Source organism: Neohortaea acidophila, assembly GCF_010093505.1.
Source record: "Neohortaea acidophila strain CBS 113389 unplaced genomic scaffold BDY17scaffold_13, whole genome shotgun sequence".
Classification (NCBI taxonomy): domain Eukaryota; kingdom Fungi; phylum Ascomycota; class Dothideomycetes; order Mycosphaerellales; family Teratosphaeriaceae; genus Neohortaea; species Neohortaea acidophila.
This window is the reverse complement of record NW_022985522.1, coordinates 1-17,533: the sequence shown is the minus strand read 5'-3', so window position 1 is coordinate 17,533 and position 17,533 is coordinate 1. Positions and strand designations below refer to the sequence as shown.

Below are 17,533 nucleotides of genomic sequence, written 5' to 3'. Positions count from 1 at the left end.
AGGGTTTATAAGTGTTCAAATACATGGTCGGTGGAAGAGAGAAGCCAAGTTTTGGTCTAGACTTTGGTGAGATGGAATTAGCCTAATCATCCCACTGTAAGCACCACAGCCTTCCCGAGCAGATGCTCCAGAGTGAGAAATACAGAGACGTTGTGCAAAAGATGAGATTTGTGTCTATCAATCGTCGTCGTCCATCAACTCGGCAAGCTCCGCTTCCTCTTCCGCCGTCAATACACCTTGTTTCGCTTGAACATCTCCCTCCCCAGCATCCAGACCGTCAGCCTCTCGCTTCAACTCCTCCTGATACGACGCAATCTCTTGCCCCGTCAACCCCCAACTCCTAATCGTCCCATCAATACTCACACTAGCCACCCTGCTTCCCTTACCCAGCAACACAAGCGCCGTCACCTCCTCAAAATGCCCCGAAAACGCACACACCAAGTCTCCAGACGCAATATCCCAAACCCTCACATCCTCGTCCCGACACGCAGTAACGACGACACCCAACCGCTCCGCAACAACCACATCTCGCACGAAATCCGGGTGCGGCAAAACGGTATCCGCCTCCCAGTCTCGCGTCCGCACGAGATGCTTCGCCGTCTTGTCCGCCGACGCAGTCCACAAATCCCCCTCGCTGTCGAAGCACAGACTGTACACGCTCGTGTCGTGCGCGAGGATGGGCTTCGCGATCGAGTCGGAGAATTCGCGCGCCCCGCAGTACGAAATATGCCACCTGCGGATTTCGCGGTCGCTGCTGGCGGAGAAGAGGACGAAGCCTGCGTCGATGCCCGTGCCTTCGTACACACTGCGCGGATCGATCGCGAGCGCCTGCAGCGATTTCGTGTGGCCCTTGAGCTTGTGCAATGGTTTGCTGAATTCCACGTCCCAGATGATAATGGTTGCGTCGGCGCCGCCGGAGACCAAAATCGGCTTGCCGTTGAGTGTAGTTGACAGTAGACATTTCACAAAGTCCGTGTGCCCCTGCAGCGTTCGCACGAGTCGCCGGTCCCAGAGACGGATTTGATAGATGTTCTTGTCCCAGCAGCCGGCAAAGACGGACTGCGAGTGCGTGCAGATAGCAAGGCTGGGCAGAGGCGCGACTCCTTGAGCAAACACCTTGCGCACTTCACCCGTCTAACGACACAAGCAAAAACGTCAGCGACAAGTTCTAACTCCGGCCGCCAGAGATGACGAGAAAACGCCTTCTTACACACATCCACATTCACCCGCTTAATCTCCCCCGCCGCTTCCGCAACATAGATGCACGCATCGTTGTCTGGATCTGCTCGCGCCGCGAGGATTTTGGAGGGAAGTTTGATGGGTTTGCCGCGCTTGTTGCTCGCTTTCGCCGTTTTGCGCTCGCTGGTGGCGAGGGCTTCGGTGGTTTGGAAGAAGTGGCCGGCGTCGTTGGAGCGCGACATTATGCTGGGATGATGTGTGTATTCGTTGCGGATGATTGCATTGATAATGGAAAGTGCAGCTGGCAGAGGAGGACGCGTTGCCAAGACATTTAAGTTAAACATCTCAGCCTCACGCTGCTTTGAAGTGCTCCATTCGGCAAATTGGTAAGCTATCGACCACTTACATAAGTGTTTGGAGACCGATTACAGATGCTTCTGGTACTTTGTACAACCCTGGTCCGTCTTCGTACAAGCCGTCCTTACCGCAATAGCCCATCTCAACCCGCAGAAATCTCCTTTTGCACCCACTTCTCCAAGCCCCCCCTCGCAATAATCTCCTGCACATTCGGCGGCAACTCGCCCACCTTCTGCGTCCACATCTCCCCGCTCTCCCCCTCGCGAATCTCAACCTGACTCCTCCGCACATCCCACGTGAAAGTCCAGCCCGTTCGAATGGTCAACGCTTTCTCCGCTGCCGGCTTGCTTTCCGGGGCGGGCGGCGGCGAGTCGAGACTTTGACTGTTCAGCGCGGGTTCAGTGATGGAGGCAGATGATGCGTTGGCCGTCTTGCCATTGACGAATGCTTCTCTTAACCGCTCGATCAGCTTCGGCACCTCGACGCCCATCAAAGCGTTGTTGATGCTGTTCCGGCTGAAAATGTTGCCGAAACTCCCCGCGACCACGAGAGGGATACCTTTGGCGAGGATGGCGGTAGCAGCTTGTTCGCGAGAAGAGCCGCAACCAAAGTTGAACCCGGAAACAAGGATATCACCCGTCTTGGCGATGGAGGAGAAATTGCGGTCGTAGTTCTCCATCGTCACGGTGGCCATTTTCTTCGGGTCGGAGGAGAAGGCGTCGTCGTAGGTGTACTTGCCCGGGTAGATGGCATCGGTGTTGACGTTGTCTGCATTGCACCAGACGATCTCGCCGGTCACCTTTTCGGGGAAGCCGGGGAGGACATCGGTCAGGCTGTCGCTGCTAGTAATCTCTGCATCGCTCGTGGCGGCGCTCCCTCCGAGATTCTTCTCGCCCTCTTGGATGGCAGACTCGGCATCGTTGATGAGCTTTTCGAGAACATCCTCGACGCTGTAGGTCGCGTATCCGCCTTCGCCCATGATCACACCCTCGGCGCCCTCTGGCTTCTGATACCATCCTGGTCCGGCAATCTTGCCTTTCAGCGCACTAGCGGCCACGACTTCAGGGGACGCCAGGTATGCTTTCGCGTCCGTGCTGCCCATTCGTCCTTTGAAGTTGCGGTTACTCGCACTGATCCCGACTTCACCGGGCTCGAGTAGGCCCGTGCCAAGTCCAATGCAAGGTCCACATCCAGAAGGCAGAGGTTGCGCCCCGGCCTCCAACAAAGCTTGCCAGTCACCTTGCTCTTCCGCCGCTTCTTGTTCTGGCAACGACGCCGCTGAGATGTAGAAGTTGACGCCGTCTGCGATCTTGGGAATTTTGCCGCCATTAGCCTCCGCTGCGTCTTTGAAGACTTTGGCCGCGGCGGCAATGTCTGATCGCCGGCTGTTGGTGCAGGACACGAGATATGCCTTGTCGATGCTGATCTTGATCCGCTCTAGCTCGTCCAGCGGTGTGGCCACCTTGACCGAGTTGGGCCCTGAAACGTACGGCGAGAGGCTGGACAGATCGATATATAGCTCCTTCGCATACTTTGCGCCTCGATCCGCCTTTAGAGGTTGCGCGAAAAGCTCATCCAAACGTTGATGATTGAATCGGTCGGATGTCAGGCTTGCGGTCTGGGGAGGTGACTTGTACATGCTCGCTTCTGTCGCCTTGTATCGGAGCCAGCCTTTCAAGACATCATCAATTGGGAACAAGCCGGAGAGAGCACCCCATTCTGTAGTCATGTTTGCAATGGCCAGTCGGTCATCCACAGGCAAACTCTTCATCGTTTCCTCGTTACCGGTGAATTCGATCGCATGATTCAGCACCTCGTCGTTGTTGAACAATCCACACAGAGCCACAATGACATCTTTCCCTGTAACGCCAGGAAGCAAGACCCCAGTAAAGGTCACTTTGGCAACGGGCGGAATCTGCCACCACGTCCTGCCGGTCGCCCAGATACTCGCAGCATCAGTCCTCACCACCGGGGTCCCCAAACATCCCACCCCACCATACATATTGCTATGACTGTCGCTGGCAACAGCCATAGTCCCAGGCCAAGCATAGCCCTCCTCCACCATAATCTGATGCCCAATGCCCCTTCCAGCGGGGTAGAAGTCCACCCCCTGCGTCTTGGCAAAGTTCTCAATCTGCTCGTACTTTTTGAGATTCTTCTCGCTCTTGTTCTGCACGTCGTGGTCCAGCGTCATGACTATCTGCTGCGGGTTGTGAATCTTGGACGCGCCAATGGACATGAACTTCGTCGCGACGGGCCAGGAGTTGTCGTGCGTCATGCATTTGTGCGGCGCGAGGGTGACGTAGTCGCCGGCTTTGACGTATTTGCCTTCTGCGAGACCTTGCGAGTACTTTTGAACGATCTTCTCGGTGAGGGTTTGAGGGGAGGTGGGCGGCGCATTGACTTGGTCGAGAAGGCTGGGTCGTACGGCGGCGAGCTGAGAGGAAAAGGCGTCTGTGGCTTCGGCACGTTGCAGTCGACATGTCGCGCAGATGTACCGCGGTCTGTGGTGAAGATATGACACCGAAGGCGCGAGATGTCTGGTGGAGGAGAGGGGAGGGAGGCGGGAGCCGCGTGCAAGTCTTTGCAGACTCCTGCCAACCTTGAGGGTGGCCATGAAGGGTTGAATAGCGATCGCGGGTTATCAAGATGACCTCGAGACCCTTCAGAGCATTGCGCGACGGAAGCAGATGCGGCAATGGCAGTTTGGTTATTGGAGTAGACCAAAATGAATTCCCAAAGCGATATCGCACTCCCCATCGCTGAGTCATCCCCATTTTTCAAACGTCACTCGAAAAAGCGCAGATGACATGCTCGATCCCACACACATCTAGCACTCAATTGAATCAAACCAACAAACACCAAAATGCCCTCTCGAAACGACGTCGACTACTTCGGAGCCGGGCCGGCGCCCTTGCCTGACCCCGTGCTGGAAGAAGCGGCCAAAATCCTGCTCAACTACAAAGACTCTGGCATCGGGATCCAGGAAATCTCCCACCGCGGTGCCGACGCGGCCGACATTCTGGAAAAGACGCAATTGTGTCTGCGGCAATTGCTGAATATCCCGCAGTCTGATGGCCCTGAAGGTTACCAGGTCCTCTTCCTTCAAGGAGGCGGGAGTGGCGAGTTTAGCGCTACTGTCTATCATATGGTGAGCGTGTGGGTTGCGAAGCAGTGGAAGCACCTCAAGGATTACAAGTTGCTTGGTCTGGATGAGGATGCGGTGGTGGATGGATTGCGGGATCTCGTCGAGGAGAAGATGAAGATTGACTACTTTGTCACCGGATCCTGGTCGTTGAAGGCTTCGCAGGAAGCCGCGCGACTGGTGGGAGGCGAAAAGGTCAACATTGTCACCGATTCGCGCAAGCATCGCGACGGCAAGTTTGGCGTCATCGCCGCGCAAGACACATGGACGCACACGAAGGAAGAATCCGACGTCGTCATGACGTACTACTGCGACAATGAGACGGTCGACGGCGTGGAATTCCAGGCTACGCCGTCTGGTCACAACTTGGTCGCCGACATGTCGTCCAACTTCCTCTCCAGACCCATCGACATCACCAAATACGCCGCCATCTACGCCGGCGCGCAGAAGAACGTCGGAAGCACGGGCATCACCATTGCCATCGTCAGCAACAAGTTCATGCCGCCTCACGCCGAGATGGCCGACCCGAAATTGCTGCGTCGCCTCGGACTGCCCGTCGGACCTTCTGTCCTCGACTGGCCGACGATTGCCAAGAACAAAAGCCTGTACAACACGCTGCCCATCTTCGACGTCTGGGTTGCAGGCAAGGTGATGCAGCGGACGCTCGATTTGTTTTCGGAGGAGAACGGTGCTCCCCGCTTGGCTGGCCAGGCGGCCGAGTCGAAGAAGAAAGCGGATATGCTGTACTCTGTGATGGACGAGCATAGCTCCATCTATCAAGTCGTTCCTGACAAGAGCATTCGCAGCCGGATGAACCTCTGCTTCCGGGTCAAGGGCGGTGATGACGAGGCGGAGAAGACCTTTCTCAAGGGCGCGGAGAGCCGTGGGCTACTGGGTATCAAGGGCCACCGAAGTGTGGGCGGCATGAGAGTGAGCAACTACAACGCCGTTCCTGTTGCGGCCGTTGAGAAGCTGGCGAAATACCTGCTGGACTATGCCAAGTCTGAGGGCGCGAATGGCAGTGTCTGAGGGGGGAAAGGGGAAGCGCATTGTCGAAGATAGATTTAGCGTTGGCGTTGGATTGCGCTTTCAACAGATGCACCGTCGGTGTTCAACACGGTCAAAAAGGGTGTAGCATTATGTTCAGCAATAGATTCTGGACACATCCAACTTGTAAGCCATCCGCTATGCAAGATCAAAACCAGCCACCACCGCAAATGCATCCAAATTTAGCCAACCAACTCCACGCTGAACATTCGAGCACTTTTTCACACATGCTGCCACCCAATCGGCGACAGCACCTGCATCTCATTAATCAAGCACACCGTCCCGACCTCGCGATGCTCCAGCGGCGCAGTCCGCTGCCAGCTCCGTACCCGCCGTTTGATAACCTGCTGCTTGAACCAAGGACTTGTAGACCAGCGTAAGATGCGATTACTCCACGTGCCTGTCACACTCTGCCACATCGATAACCAGGGCGGGGTGGGAGATATCTTGCCGTACGCTTCGGTGTCGTATGATACGCGGACGCGAGGATTCACCCAGACGCCGCGCGAGCGTGCGAGGGGATTGTCTGCGTGAATCAGGCAGCACTCGGATCCCTCGTTGTGCGACGCTGCGAGGCTATCGGGGATTCCGCGGAAGGCTAGCGGCTTGTCTGCGTAGAAGGGAGCCGCGTCCATGACGACGATACCGTTCCAGCAACTGTCGACCGGGACAGGATCGCCTGCTTTCATTGCGCGCCGCGAATTTCGCGAGCGGAAGAATGGCCACCTTTGCGATAGGGGATCGTGGCCTTCGGAATCGCGCAGCGCCATCGTATCGTAGAGCACCGGCGGGTGTTTGAAATCCAGAGAGCAGGCAGCCGCGTAGTCGCCGCCTCTCGTGGCCAGCAATGTCCGCACGTCATCGGAGTTGAACACGACATCGTTCAGGAAGAGAATCTTGTCAAATTTCTCCCCCTTCTTCTCCATCTCGTACAGCGGCTGCATGACCAAGTTGCGTAAATCGGCAAGGTAAGGGATACGCCGCCGCTCCAGCTGCTTCCGCGGAGTCCTAATCCACCCCGTCTCCGCCGGCTCCTTCATTATCTCATCCGTGTGCGTCGTCGGGTCCAAGACGAATTTACTCCGCACCCCAATGGATGTCAGCTTCGACTCGAGCAACTGCAGCGCGCCCTTGGTATCGTCCCAACTCCCACTCTCGTGTATGCTAACAAAGACATTTGCACGCCCAATTTCCTCCGCAATGGCAATCAGGGCGTCGCCGTAGTGGCTGCGGATGACCGCCTCGTCCATCCAGAGCATGCTGGCGATGTAGATTCTCTCTCGGCCGAGCAGCGGCGCCTCTTCTTGCTCTGCCGTCCATGCCTTGCGTACGTGCAGCACGTCTATGAGGGTGTAGACTAGTGTAAGGAGAAGGAGTGTCCTCAGGAATTTGTATGTCTGCGAGCGGCGGAAGGTTCGTAGGCGCAGGGCTGCCCGCTTCGCCATTGTCTGTCGTGGTCACGCGGCCCAGACGTGGAGACGGGAGAGGTGAAGGAGGGAAGGGGTGAAGAGCGGGCCAGCGAAGCGACCAACGAGGAGAGAAGGAGATCTGACATGCGGCAGCTTCGTGCTCATGAAACGAACGGAACGGAGTTGCTTGACGCGAGGCCGTCAGACATGGCCACCGCGGAGGTCGAAGGATGCTCATTTAGGCTCCACCTTACCTCCGGACCGACCCACTTACATTCGCGACGGGCGGACCTCGTAAGGCCCCTGACGCCTATTATTAGCATTTATCGTGTGTTCGAACACACGTCCGTTGAGAGTAGAGGGCGAGGCTGAACCTGTCGCGCTCGATGGGTGTGGTTTATTGTTGTACGTGTTGGAAGTGAAGTTGTGACCACCTCTTGACTTATCCCCGATATATCCGAGCTGGCCTCGCGTCTCACGCGTCTCCTTCCTCTCACCGTCTTCAGTGTTATCGCTACAGAGAAGTCGCCAAATTCGATACGTGGGAGATTGATAAAACAAATACCTGTGCCCTGTGTGCAGGTGTCGACTTGGTCGCATCTCAAGAGCGTCGAAGTGGCTCGTGACCGCCTTCGCCATCCACAGCCTTGCACGTACAGCAGCATCGACACCGAGATGCAACATCCGTCCATACATTATGTTCAACGGCCGTACAATACTACAATGCCTCTCTCCTCCTCTCCATACATCAAAATGCTCAATCGCCAACCAATCTACTTCGGATCAAAAGCAGACTGCACACTCCCATACCCAGCCGGACACGCCTTGCCCAAAGCCGCGCTGCCCGACCGCATATAGCAAATCTTGGCCGCCTGGCACTCAGTATTCGTGCAATTAGGCGTCAACACGCTCATCTTGCCTTGATAGGTGTTGTACTGGCTGACAAGGCTGGTGCTGTTCTCCATTGCTTCCGTGACGGCGTGCCAGAATGTAGCGTTGAGCGGCGCATCGGCAGGCCAATTTGCTGCTGGTCCGTAGGCTTCGCGAGTGCTGTATTCGAACTTGAAGGTCGGGCCGTGGCTTGTGTTCTCCAAAGCCGGAAAGACGTTGACGTTGGCGTAGTATGTGTATGCGTCGTAGATTTCGAAGTTCCCAGAGTCCACTGAGTACAATCTGTACCCAGAATTGAGGTTGGTGAGCGGTGTGACGCTGGGTCCAGTCCAGCCAGACATGAGCGCCGTATCCCGACTCTGGACAGTCGCATTGTTGGCGTAGTAAATCATCAGCTCGTCCTCATGGGTATGGCCCCAGAAGATATTGGCAATGACGTGCGGACTGTAGCGATCGACGATCTGATAGAAGAGATTGGTGGGATTCACCAGGGGATTGGAGCCGTCCCAGCCGCTGAGGACGTGGCCGAAGATCCAGACGCGCTCGCCGGCGTCTTCGGCGGCTTGCAGCTCGTCGATGATGAATTTGAGCGAGCCGCTCACGTCGGGGTTGCTGGTGTTGATGAAGTTGAAGATGTTCTGCGATTTGAGAGTTAGCGTGATTGCATTGGAGAAACAGTGCGTGTGGTAGGGAGTCCGAAAGCACTCAATCGAGGGATATTTTGACTGACCGAATGATACCTAACATTGAAGGATTAGCGTGTGCCTTTGCCTCGGTTTCAAGGGTGAATAATTACCAAAAGTCAGTATTGAGAGTTATCATCCGGAGGCCATAATGGTTCTTAATGCTGTAAGCGCCATAGTGCAAGCTCGCCTGACTGGCCCCAGCATCGTCAATCCAACCATGTTGCTGCCAAAGCTTGGAAACATGGTCGTAATTCCAGCTCATCTGCGTTCCCAGGGATCCAGGCAGCGAGTGAGGAGCATTAGTGTCAACCGGATTGGTATCGTGATTCCCGAGCACGGGGAAAACAGGTCCGGTCAAGTACTCGCTGAGCATTTCGAAGATCGAATCTTCGGCGTATTCGACGTAGGCCCTGCTGAGCTGTGATTGCGGGTCGTGGCTGACGAGGTCGCCCGTGTAGATTGTCCATGCGAGGGGATTTTCGTTGTTGGTGCCGGTCAACGGGCCTACGGATTGGAAGGCGGCGAGCGCTAGGTCGTACGGGCAGTCGCATTCGTAGTAGCCGAAGGGTGGAGCCGGGTAGGAGATGGTGCCGTTGGGGATGTTCTTGTTTACGACGTTGGAGCGACAACAGAGGCTGCTTGTGCAGTTGCCTTCTGATCCGATGTCGTATCTGGGATCAAGATGTACATCACTGAGCTGAGCGACTTTGATGCGTTTTCCGCTCGCTTTGGGCACTCTCGCGGCTGCGTCCGCAGGTTTCGGACTTGGGAACCACTCCGAGATGTTCAATGGAGAGACGGCCGGGTAAGGACAGAAGCTCGAGCTCAGGTGATTGCAGATGTAATCTCCATCCAGACCAGTGACGTTGGCGAAAGCAAGCACTTGCACCCACGATGCACCAAGGTTCGTTGCAGCATAGTCTTCTGAACAAGAAGATTTCGAGGCAAATCCAGTGCTGACGCAAAAATCGACCATAGCGGCTGGTAATTTGGTAGGAGCCCGTTGAGCGACATACTGAGCCACCTCTAGGGCTGCTTTGCATTTCGTGCAATTCGATGATTGCCCGGTGAGGATCTGAGCGATTTCGTGGGTGGCATTTGAGATGAGTTTCTCCTGCTCGCTGGATGTGAGGTTCGCGATGGGCTTCGGGTAGTAGACTGGGTCGTTGTCGACGTCTGGGATGGTGTTGGGGTCCGTGAGATTCAATGGAAATGTGACTGCGACGTGAGTGTCAGTTTCATTCGTTGCTATGCAGGGAGTCTTGTGGGTTGCGTATAACGTACTGCAGAACAAAGTCAGCGATGATTCAATCTAAGTGCTTTTCAAAGGCACGCACCTGTTCAACACGGGATCGACCAACACAGGCTGCGGCTCCTGCCCCGAAGGCACCGGGTAGTAAGTCGAGAAGGCTGTAGTCGGGAAGCCAGCCGGAGCGACATACGAAGAAGCCCCCGGCAGCGAATTGCTGGACTGTGCCAGAGTGTACTGCGCCAGTGAGAGCGCCATGGCCAATTTCCTACCTGTGCCTTTGGACATCATGGTTGAGATGAGATGAAAGTGCTAGGCTTCAATCCCCGGCTGCCATCGCGGTGTATATCACTAGCGTTGTTGACGACTTTCACCTACTCTGCTAGAGACCCTTTGCTTTCGTCATGGGCTATGAAAATTTCTGGAAAAGATCAGGGTGCACGGTTTGCGCCGGTCAGGGCCAATGGCTGTCGATCGTCTTGACACGTTCTTTGGCGTTAAAGAGGATGGAGATCTCACTCGCGTGGCCCTAACCTTCCGAACTTCCGGAGGTGAAGTGACGTCGTCATCGGATGCGGAAGCGCGTCGCGTGCTCCAGCGGCTTACCATCGAGTCAGCCCGTCTGACGAACATCCGCTTCATCAGTTACATCCAACACAGCATGTTCGTCTTCAAACATGGCTGCAGAAATGCATCTCGAACCGTCGCGAGACGATTTGATCGAAGATGTGCATCCCGCATCGCAATCCCGATGGAAACCCCTCCGTTCCCCGTAGTTGAACACTGTCCAAGCCCGACATGTCAGTGTCGAGAGACGCCGCAAGGCCTGGATATTGAGCGCGAGACGAATCTGAATGGCTCGATTGCGTCTTATGCCGAGCAGGTGCTCATCAGCACGGGACGAATGGATTGGAAAAGTCGGATTGAGGAGGAAGAGGAAGGCGTGCTGGTGCGGCAGTTGAAGGCTTATCTGGGGCGAGGTGGGAAGTACAGCGACGTCCGTCTACGAAACCTCGATAAAGTAGAGTCCTCATTCGCTGACCATTGCTAGCCATTCCACAATGTTATGCTCACCAACTCGTCGTTCCATCCTACACAACCACTGGCACATCAGACAGAGGCTACTGGAACGCCCATCCCGACGGGCAAAGCATCGCCCTTTTCCAGCATTAGCAACAACCAATCGGCGTCAAGTCATGAAACGCCCACCGCCTCAGCCTTCCTCTTGCCCTCATTCCAGTACATCCCGGCCATTCCAACCGACCCCGCGAGCATCGAAGCTTTCATTCAAGCCTTCATCTTACCATCTCAACTCCATCAATCGCACGACAGCCTGACAAGAGAGCAGAAGAATGTTCTGCGCCGCCAGCCCGAACGCCAAAAAAGCTTCGTAGGCGCAAGGAAGGCCGACGAAATTCTAGTTCTAATCTGCGGCCACGGAGGTCGAGATAGTCGATGCGGCACCCTTGGTCCTCTACTAAAAGCCGAATTCGAGGACAAACTACGGCGACAGAATATCCCCTTGCTGGACGAGCCTCCTGTTGCCGAAGCTGTGGAGGTTGAGACGGAGGTAGAGGGCTATACGCCCACCGCTCGCGTGGGATTGATCTCGCATATCGGGGGGCATAAGTGGGCGGGAAATGTCATTGTATACATCCCGCCTTCCTTCAAAGCGAACGCTCTGGCCGGAAAGGGGATTTGGTATTCACGGGTCGGACCCGAGCATGTTGAAGGCATTGTAGAGAAGACGGTGGTGGAGGGGAAAGTGATCAAGGAATTGTTTAGAGGCGGAATCGACCAGGAGCGGACGATGTTGCGAGTGTAGGAAATTGACTGTCTGCGCCTTGATAGATCGGATGGGTGATGGTCGCCTCCCCATTGAAGCCCCACTCTCCACTCATTGATGGAAGGCGGGGAAATGTATTTTATTAAAACAGCAAAGGCCAACTTCACTCCTTCCTAGTACAACACATAAGGAAAGGACACCTCTCGCAAAGCCCTTCAATAATAATTCCCGCAAAAATGCCAAAACAGACCTACACCACCCTAACAACCTACGACACCGCGCGCGCGCACGGCGGCGACATCAAATACGCCCAATCCGCCCTGCCCTCCGACCCCGGCTTCGTAGCCTACCACGCCTCCTTCTCCCAACTCCTTGGGTCGGCGCCCAAACTGCACCTCGTCGAGCAGCGCGCGGACAAATTTGCGCACGAAGCCGGCGTGTACATCAAGTCGACGGGAAAAAATTACTTTACTTCGAATTACCAATCCGGCCGGACGGTGGAGAATTATGCGGTGGATTGCAAGACGTATGAGATTACGGAGGATAAGTGGGAGGGAGTTGTGAATGCTAATGGAGGTGAGTGGCGCTTACCTTTCCCTGAAGAAGTCTTACTGATGTTGCTCCCAAGCCTGCCATTGGAACGATCGAGTTCTGTACTGCGTCCAAGGCAGCTACACCGTCCCGTCATCGCTCATTGCCGTCGATCCTAGCACGGGAACTTCCAGCGTGGTGATTGACAACTTCTACGGCCGCGAATTCAACTCCATCAACGACGTTGTCATCCATCACGAGCGCAGGGAAATCTGGTTTACGGATCCGACGTATGGATACGAGCAAGCGTTTCGCCCTTCGCCCTTGCTCCCCAGTCAAGTCTACAGATTCAAGCCGTCTACGGGCCAGATCTGGTGCGTGGCTGATGGCTTCGCACAATGCAATGGTCTGTGCTTCAGTCCGGATTACAAGAAGATGTACAGTGAGTTCCCCACCTTGTTCCAGACTAATAGAAAACGGCGATACTGATGTATTTATCCAGTCACCGACACCGGCGCTCTCCAAGCCCACGGCACGCCCGGAACCGGCCACGCCATCACACCCAACCCCCGACTCCCAGCCTCCATCTATTCCTACGACGTCGTAGACAACGGCACCCGCCTAGCAAACAGGATGATGTTCGCCTTCACCGACTCCGGCATCCCAGACGGCATCAAGTGCGACGAGGCGGGAAACGTCTACTCTGGCTGCGGCGACGGAGTGCACGTGTGGGATCCTCTCGGGACGCTGATTGGTAAGATCTATACGGGATGTGTGGTTGCGAATTTCAATTTTGTCAAAGGGGGAATGTGGTTGATGGCGGAGGAGAAGTTGTTCTTTTGCGAATTGGAGGCGAAGGGTACGCTGGTGCAGCTGGAGTGTGAGTGAATGAATGGTGGACGACGAGTGGTGTTCTCTCAGATATGTTTTATTCTAAGCTACCGCCTGGCGGTTATTCCATTTCCATGCTGCCCATCACGGAAATTGACGAGTCGATCCTTGCTGCTCCGGCGGCGGAGAAGAAGTTGGAGTTCGATTGAGTGAAGGGTGGACGGTAATCGGCGCCCTCTCGGATAGACTTCTCTACTGTGCTGGCCACTGGTATCTAATTCATTGCCATGCTGCCCATCATGGACATTGATGAGTTCGTCCTTGCCGCTCCGGCCGCGTAGCAGGCGTTGACATCTGAGTTCCAAGTCTGTACATCTGGTCGCAATACTCGTCGGTCGTAGGTCAGCATGCCCTGATTCCAAAGTTTAGCAAGAGTCGTCGACAAAGTCAAACCAAGCGCGGTCAAGATTTGTGATCACGTGATAATCACGTGCAGCTGTTGCTCCTTCCCATGCACAAGAATGAACGAGAACGAGCCTCAAGCACTCAGCACGAGGCTTGAGGACCCGGAAGGCGGGACAGAGAGGCAGCGGAGTATGCAGGGAGAGCGACTCACATTAACCTCGCCTTCCACATCCGTGGTTTGCGTCCAAATCGCTCCCGAACAGGCGTACATCTCGATCTGCATGCGCAAGTCCTCGATCAACTGGTGGCCTCGAAATCTCCACGAATCCAGCGAGACGTTGATCTCGTAGGTCTGGTTGATCGTTTTTACCGCCTCCCAGACCGGCCAGAGGTTCTGGATCGAGGCATTCATCCCAATGCCTCCAAACTCGCCCTGAATTCCGATATAAGCCGGGTCGTATGGGGCGGAGTTGATCGAGTAAACCGGGGCACCGCACTGCGCTTCCGAGTAGTGATGATTGTCCAGATAATCGCCCGCTCCATGGAAGAACCAGCCGCTGACCGCATCGACAAGTCTCGTTGGGTCCAGTGCTCGTACGACTTCCGTCAAGGCGATTGAGGGCCACGGAGGCTGAGTAGCTTGTCCCCAGCCTTCGTTGTAGATGACCTGTGATTTATCAGCATCAAGAGACAACAGTTGAGTAGGAAGGAAAGGAGATAGGCCATACCCAAGTGAAAATACACGGATAATTGCGGTGCTGGCGAATGGACATCTCCAGCTGACGCTGGAACTCAGCCTGTTGAGTGGCATTGGGTAGAATTGGCTCCGCAGTGCAGTTTGGCGTGTCGAAGTAATGGAGAGGATCCATCGCTGGCATGTCTTGAATCACGAGCAGGCCGAGCTCGTCGCAGGCTTGATAATAGAGATCTTGCTCTACCTTCATCTGGAAGGGGTCAGCAGGAGCCTCGATACTCTTATTGAAGTGTGGAAAGCGTAGAATGTTTGCGGGAAGCGTCAGGGCCCTCCTCGGTGCCAATATATGGTCAGACTCACATGCTTGCGAAGGGTGTTGTAGCCCAGCTTTTTAAGCGTAAGCAAGTCGAATCGCATGGCCTCCATGTTGGGTGGGGTATAAATGCCATCAGGCCAATAGCCCTGCGTTGTTGTAAAAGTTAGCGTTGATGTGTTGTATCAGGGGACATGGATAGGCAGCGAAAAGCCAGACTTCCCAATTAGGAAGGAGCCGCTTTTCGCACAAGCCGACTGAATCTCAGCACGCAATGAGAATTAACGTACCTGGTCCAGAGTCCCGAAGAAGAATTTGAACTCTCCGTTCAAAAGCGGCCGTTGGATCCCATTGACCACTCCCCTCGAAATCGTTCGGAAGCCGGTATAGCTGGAGACGGTATCATTGCCGAGTGTGATCGAAATATCGTAGAGATTCGGCGTGTCAGGCGACCACAAATCGGGAGTAGGATAATTGAAAGAGAAGTTCTGGTTGGCGTAGACTTGGTGCGTGAACTGACTGCCGCTGGAGTTGCGGGCGGTGATGGCGATCTCCGCGGAAGTGCTGGCATTCTGGGAGGTCGTGATGGCGCCGAAGACTGTCACGCATTAGTTGTGTCACGGAGATAAGGCAGGCAGTCAGGCTCTTACCGTTTCCATGCATGTCTGCGTTCAAGTTCAGATCCGTGATGTAGTTGGAAGGCGCAGATTCAATCCACACGCTCTGCCAGATACCGCTGCATGGCGTGTAGAATATGTGCGATTGCGTGAGCGTCTGCTTCCCAATTGGAATCACATATGGATTCGAGTCCGTCGGATCGAAAACGAAGACCAGTAACTCGTTGGTCCCGCCGGAAGCCGACAAGTAACTCGTGACATCGAACGTAAACGCAAAGTACCCACCAGTATGTTGACCCACACGCTGGCCATTGACAAAGACAGTAGCCTGATAATCGACGGCTCCAAAGTTGAGAAGCACCCGATTGCCCGCCGTCCAGTTCGAGGGTACGGTGAAGGACGTCGAAAACCAGGAGTAGATGTTGAACGTTCCCTGGACGCCTGTTCACTCAAGTTAGCCTACCGCTGCAGTAGCCGATCCATCGATCGAATGGCTGCTCACCGGAGATTCCGCTCTCCAAACAAGACGGAATCAGAACAGGGTTGTCCAGCGTCTGGTTGAAAGGCGGAGTATCGATAGCTTGCGGCACGCTGGCATTCTCATATCGCCACACGCCGTTCAACGTCTGCCACGCCGCGCGCTCGAGTCTAGGCCGCGGGTATTGTGGCCACGGGTGCTCCCCCACTTCGTACGTCCATGGTGTCGTCTGAGGTTCAATGGTTAGAACACTGCCAGATATGTACGGGGAAAGACAATAGGCCATGCGCTTACCAACGGCGGCGTCTTCACCGCATATCCGCTCGTGCTGTTCGTACTATTCGCTTGTCTCGGGAGCAGCAGCGAGCCTGATACAGTCGTTGCAAGAAGCAGAGATTGCAATGCGCGAAGGAGAGACATGGTGCTCGACGTTCCCTGGAAAGGAAACAGAGCAACACGAATAACCTCGAAACCAAGATTTGCTCGAGCAAGATATGGAGAACAAAGCGGACTGATCCTAAAGCAATTGCGAAGGTGGGGAGATAAATAAAACTGACCTACGGCGCGACTTTGACAATACATCCACCTGCTCTCCATGTAAAGATCGTCAGCAACACAAGCCCCTCACCATCCCAGTGCGCTGACGATGACGAAGAGAAGGCCCGAGATCGTCCACTATAAGACTGCATTGGCACGTCCCGCTGCAACCGTTCTCCACGGGGACCCCTCGAACGAGCATCATCGGTCGTTCAGCAAATGCGGAGTGTGGAGGAATTGATAGGCAAGCTCCCGCGGGGAAGGTGCGATCGGGTCGGGTTGTGGAGGTGGTGACTTTCTAATTCTCCGATGACAGCATGCCCTGCATTTGCCGCTAGTTACCTACTCTACGCTACTTATGTATAGTGAATGCAAAGACCTAGTCTTGGTATTGATCGAATGTAACCACCTGCGCCTTCGCTAAAGCAACACAACAAAGCAAGGACAGCCCTACGCACTGTACGAGCTGATGTAATACTGTTCACTGTCAGTCAGAGAATCGCAAAGGGTTCGAATAAACCAACTCACCGTCAGCACCGACTCGCCAACCCCCGACTCCTCGCCCCCAATAAATACATACAGCACGAGCGCATGTTCATGGCAGAAACAAGCAATCACCCGTCCCCCTAAGCGACCCACACTCAACACCCTGCCCCAATCCCTCCCCTCCACCCTCACCGTAGCCCAGCCCTCATCGCTCTGCCCCGCCGAATCGCCCAAACCCTTCATCCGCGTGCTGGGATGGTTGTCGAGTCCGTCCGCCACCTGGTCCGGATCGAGCTCTGGGTTCTCGAGACCTGTCCACAGCGATGAGATGCGAAGACTATCGGTGTTGAGCGAAAGGCGTAGACAGCCGTGCATGTTGCCACTGAGTTCCAATTTGGGGCTGGAGGTGGAGCTGTTGAAGCCCGTTCGTGTGGAGGACTTGGTGGAGAGGGCGAGTTTGGTGAAGCGGTCGGAGATGCTCTTCAGTTGCACCAGATTGGGCAGGGTGATGTGCACGTCTGGGTCCCTGCATACGGGCTCGTGGAGGCCCTCGACTGAGGCCGGGGCGAGGACGCGGATAGGGATGTCCTGGGTGACGGTCGTTTCGCGATCCTGTGCACGGCTGCTGAAAGCCTCCACGGATTCCTCTCTGAACTCACTCGACGCGTCGAAGCCATCCGTGCCATCCTCGCCCGCACCTCCTCGCGCATTGAAAGCGGATGCAGACGGGGGCCCGCTGTTGATAGTGCTGGTAGTGATAGTAAGACTAAGCAAGGGAATATTGTCCTTCTTCGTCAACCGGATATTGGCAGCAATCGCGTTCTGCGCGCTCTTCAGCGCCCTCTGCAACGGAGCCAAGGGAACCTCGAGGTTGATGGTGTTGTTAGGCGCC

The 17,533-nt window shown here is 55.2% G+C and overlaps 9 protein-coding genes across 9 annotated transcripts; 3 read left to right on the top strand and 6 right to left on the bottom strand.

The window, feature by feature from the left end:
• Window positions 1-151: 151 nt before the first annotated feature.
• BDY17DRAFT_305400 (quinon protein alcohol dehydrogenase-like superfamily) lies at window positions 152-1,508 on the bottom strand. The gene is made up of 2 exons (XM_033734862.1): window positions 1,215-1,508; window positions 152-1,134 (listed from the first exon to the last, which is right to left on the bottom strand). Exons 1-2 carry the CDS (start codon window positions 1,419-1,421, stop codon window positions 178-180), a joined length of 1,164 nt encoding a protein of 387 aa, XP_033585126.1. The 5' UTR covers window positions 1,422-1,508; the 3' UTR covers window positions 152-177.
• Window positions 1,509-1,524: 16 nt separating this feature from the next.
• On the bottom strand, window positions 1,525-4,239 carry BDY17DRAFT_305396 (uncharacterized protein). The gene has a single exon (XM_033734861.1). The coding sequence runs from the start codon at window positions 4,151-4,153 to the stop codon at window positions 1,679-1,681; it is 2,475 nt and encodes an 824-aa protein (XP_033585125.1). The 5' UTR covers window positions 4,154-4,239; the 3' UTR covers window positions 1,525-1,678.
• Window positions 4,240-4,274: 35 nt separating this feature from the next.
• Window positions 4,275-5,830, top strand: BDY17DRAFT_54383 (pyridoxal phosphate-dependent transferase). Its single transcript, XM_033738483.1, has one exon. The coding sequence runs from the start codon at window positions 4,403-4,405 to the stop codon at window positions 5,708-5,710; it is 1,308 nt and encodes a 435-aa protein (XP_033585124.1). The 5' UTR covers window positions 4,275-4,402; the 3' UTR covers window positions 5,711-5,830.
• A 119-nt stretch (window positions 5,831-5,949) lies between these two features.
• BDY17DRAFT_328093 (cryptococcal mannosyltransferase 1-domain-containing protein) lies at window positions 5,950-7,173 on the bottom strand (the record flags this gene model as incomplete). Its single annotated transcript, XM_033737790.1, has 1 exon — window positions 5,950-7,173. One exon carries the CDS (start codon window positions 7,171-7,173, stop codon window positions 5,950-5,952), a length of 1,224 nt encoding a protein of 407 aa, XP_033585123.1.
• Window positions 7,174-7,910: 737 nt separating this feature from the next.
• Window positions 7,911-10,251, bottom strand: BDY17DRAFT_313865 (Metallo-dependent phosphatase-like protein; the record flags this gene model as incomplete). The annotated part of the gene is made up of 4 exons (XM_033735766.1): window positions 7,911-8,666; window positions 8,759-8,768; window positions 8,825-9,997; window positions 10,052-10,251. The coding sequence occupies 4 exons, from the start codon at window positions 10,249-10,251 to the stop codon at window positions 7,911-7,913; spliced, it is 2,139 nt and encodes a 712-aa protein (XP_033585122.1).
• A 373-nt stretch (window positions 10,252-10,624) lies between these two features.
• On the top strand, window positions 10,625-11,788 carry BDY17DRAFT_319259 (Sucraseferredoxin-like protein; the record flags this gene model as incomplete). Its single annotated transcript, XM_033736263.1, has 2 exons — window positions 10,625-10,960; window positions 11,015-11,788. 2 exons carry the CDS (start codon window positions 10,625-10,627, stop codon window positions 11,786-11,788), a joined length of 1,110 nt encoding a protein of 369 aa, XP_033585121.1.
• Window positions 11,789-11,843: 55 nt separating this feature from the next.
• Window positions 11,844-13,409, top strand: BDY17DRAFT_54254 (uncharacterized protein). Its single transcript, XM_033738482.1, has 3 exons — window positions 11,844-12,325; window positions 12,378-12,722; window positions 12,783-13,409. Exons 1-3 carry the CDS (start codon window positions 11,986-11,988, stop codon window positions 13,166-13,168), a joined length of 1,071 nt encoding a protein of 356 aa, XP_033585120.1. The 5' UTR covers window positions 11,844-11,985; the 3' UTR covers window positions 13,169-13,409.
• BDY17DRAFT_305391 (putative hydrolase) lies at window positions 13,235-16,192 on the bottom strand. Its single transcript, XM_033734860.1, has 8 exons — window positions 15,913-16,192; window positions 15,643-15,847; window positions 15,174-15,581; window positions 14,814-15,121; window positions 14,571-14,672; window positions 14,245-14,460; window positions 13,728-14,183; window positions 13,235-13,523 (listed from the first exon to the last, which is right to left on the bottom strand). The coding sequence occupies exons 1-8, from the start codon at window positions 16,036-16,038 to the stop codon at window positions 13,386-13,388; spliced, it is 1,959 nt and encodes a 652-aa protein (XP_033585119.1). The 5' UTR covers window positions 16,039-16,192; the 3' UTR covers window positions 13,235-13,385.
• Window positions 16,193-16,444: 252 nt separating this feature from the next.
• On the bottom strand, window positions 16,445-17,533 carry BDY17DRAFT_305389 (checkpoint protein Hus1/Mec3; the record flags this gene model as incomplete). The annotated part of the gene is made up of 2 exons (XM_033734859.1): window positions 16,445-16,632; window positions 16,684-17,533. Coding segments are annotated over 2 exons (877 nt in total), but the record flags the coding sequence as incomplete, so codon positions are not given.

What these genes read in the sequence shown, in the direction of transcription:
- BDY17DRAFT_54254 (XM_033738482.1), top strand. Translation starts at nt 11,986, where the DNA reads ATGCCAAAACAGACCTACACCACCCTAACAACCTACGACACCGCGCGC. An exon ending in AGTTGTGAATGCTAATGGAG is followed by an intron (nt 12,326 to 12,377) that starts GTGAGTGGCGCT and finishes GTTGCTCCCAAG; the next exon opens with CCTGCCATTGGAACGATCGA. An exon ending in GGATTACAAGAAGATGTACA is followed by an intron (nt 12,723 to 12,782) that starts GTGAGTTCCCCA and finishes GTATTTATCCAG; the next exon opens with TCACCGACACCGGCGCTCTC.
- BDY17DRAFT_305400 (XM_033734862.1), bottom strand. Translation starts at nt 1,421, where the DNA reads ATGTCGCGCTCCAACGACGCCGGCCACTTCTTCCAAACCACCGAAGCC. An exon ending in TTAAGCGGGTGAATGTGGAT is followed by an intron (nt 1,135 to 1,214) that starts GTGTGTAAGAAG and finishes TTGTGTCGTTAG; the next exon opens with ACGGGTGAAGTGCGCAAGGT.
- BDY17DRAFT_54383 (XM_033738483.1), top strand. Translation starts at nt 4,403, where the DNA reads ATGCCCTCTCGAAACGACGTCGACTACTTCGGAGCCGGGCCGGCGCCC.
- BDY17DRAFT_305391 (XM_033734860.1), bottom strand. Translation starts at nt 16,038, where the DNA reads ATGTCTCTCCTTCGCGCATTGCAATCTCTGCTTCTTGCAACGACTGTA. An exon ending in ATCCGTGTATTTTCACTTGG is followed by an intron (nt 14,184 to 14,244) that starts GTATGGCCTATC and finishes GATAAATCACAG; the next exon opens with GTCATCTACAACGAAGGCTG. An exon ending in ATGTGGAAGGCGAGGTTAAT is followed by an intron (nt 13,524 to 13,727) that starts GTGAGTCGCTCT and finishes CTTTGGAATCAG; the next exon opens with GGCATGCTGACCTACGACCG.
- BDY17DRAFT_305396 (XM_033734861.1), bottom strand. Translation starts at nt 4,153, where the DNA reads ATGGCCACCCTCAAGGTTGGCAGGAGTCTGCAAAGACTTGCACGCGGC.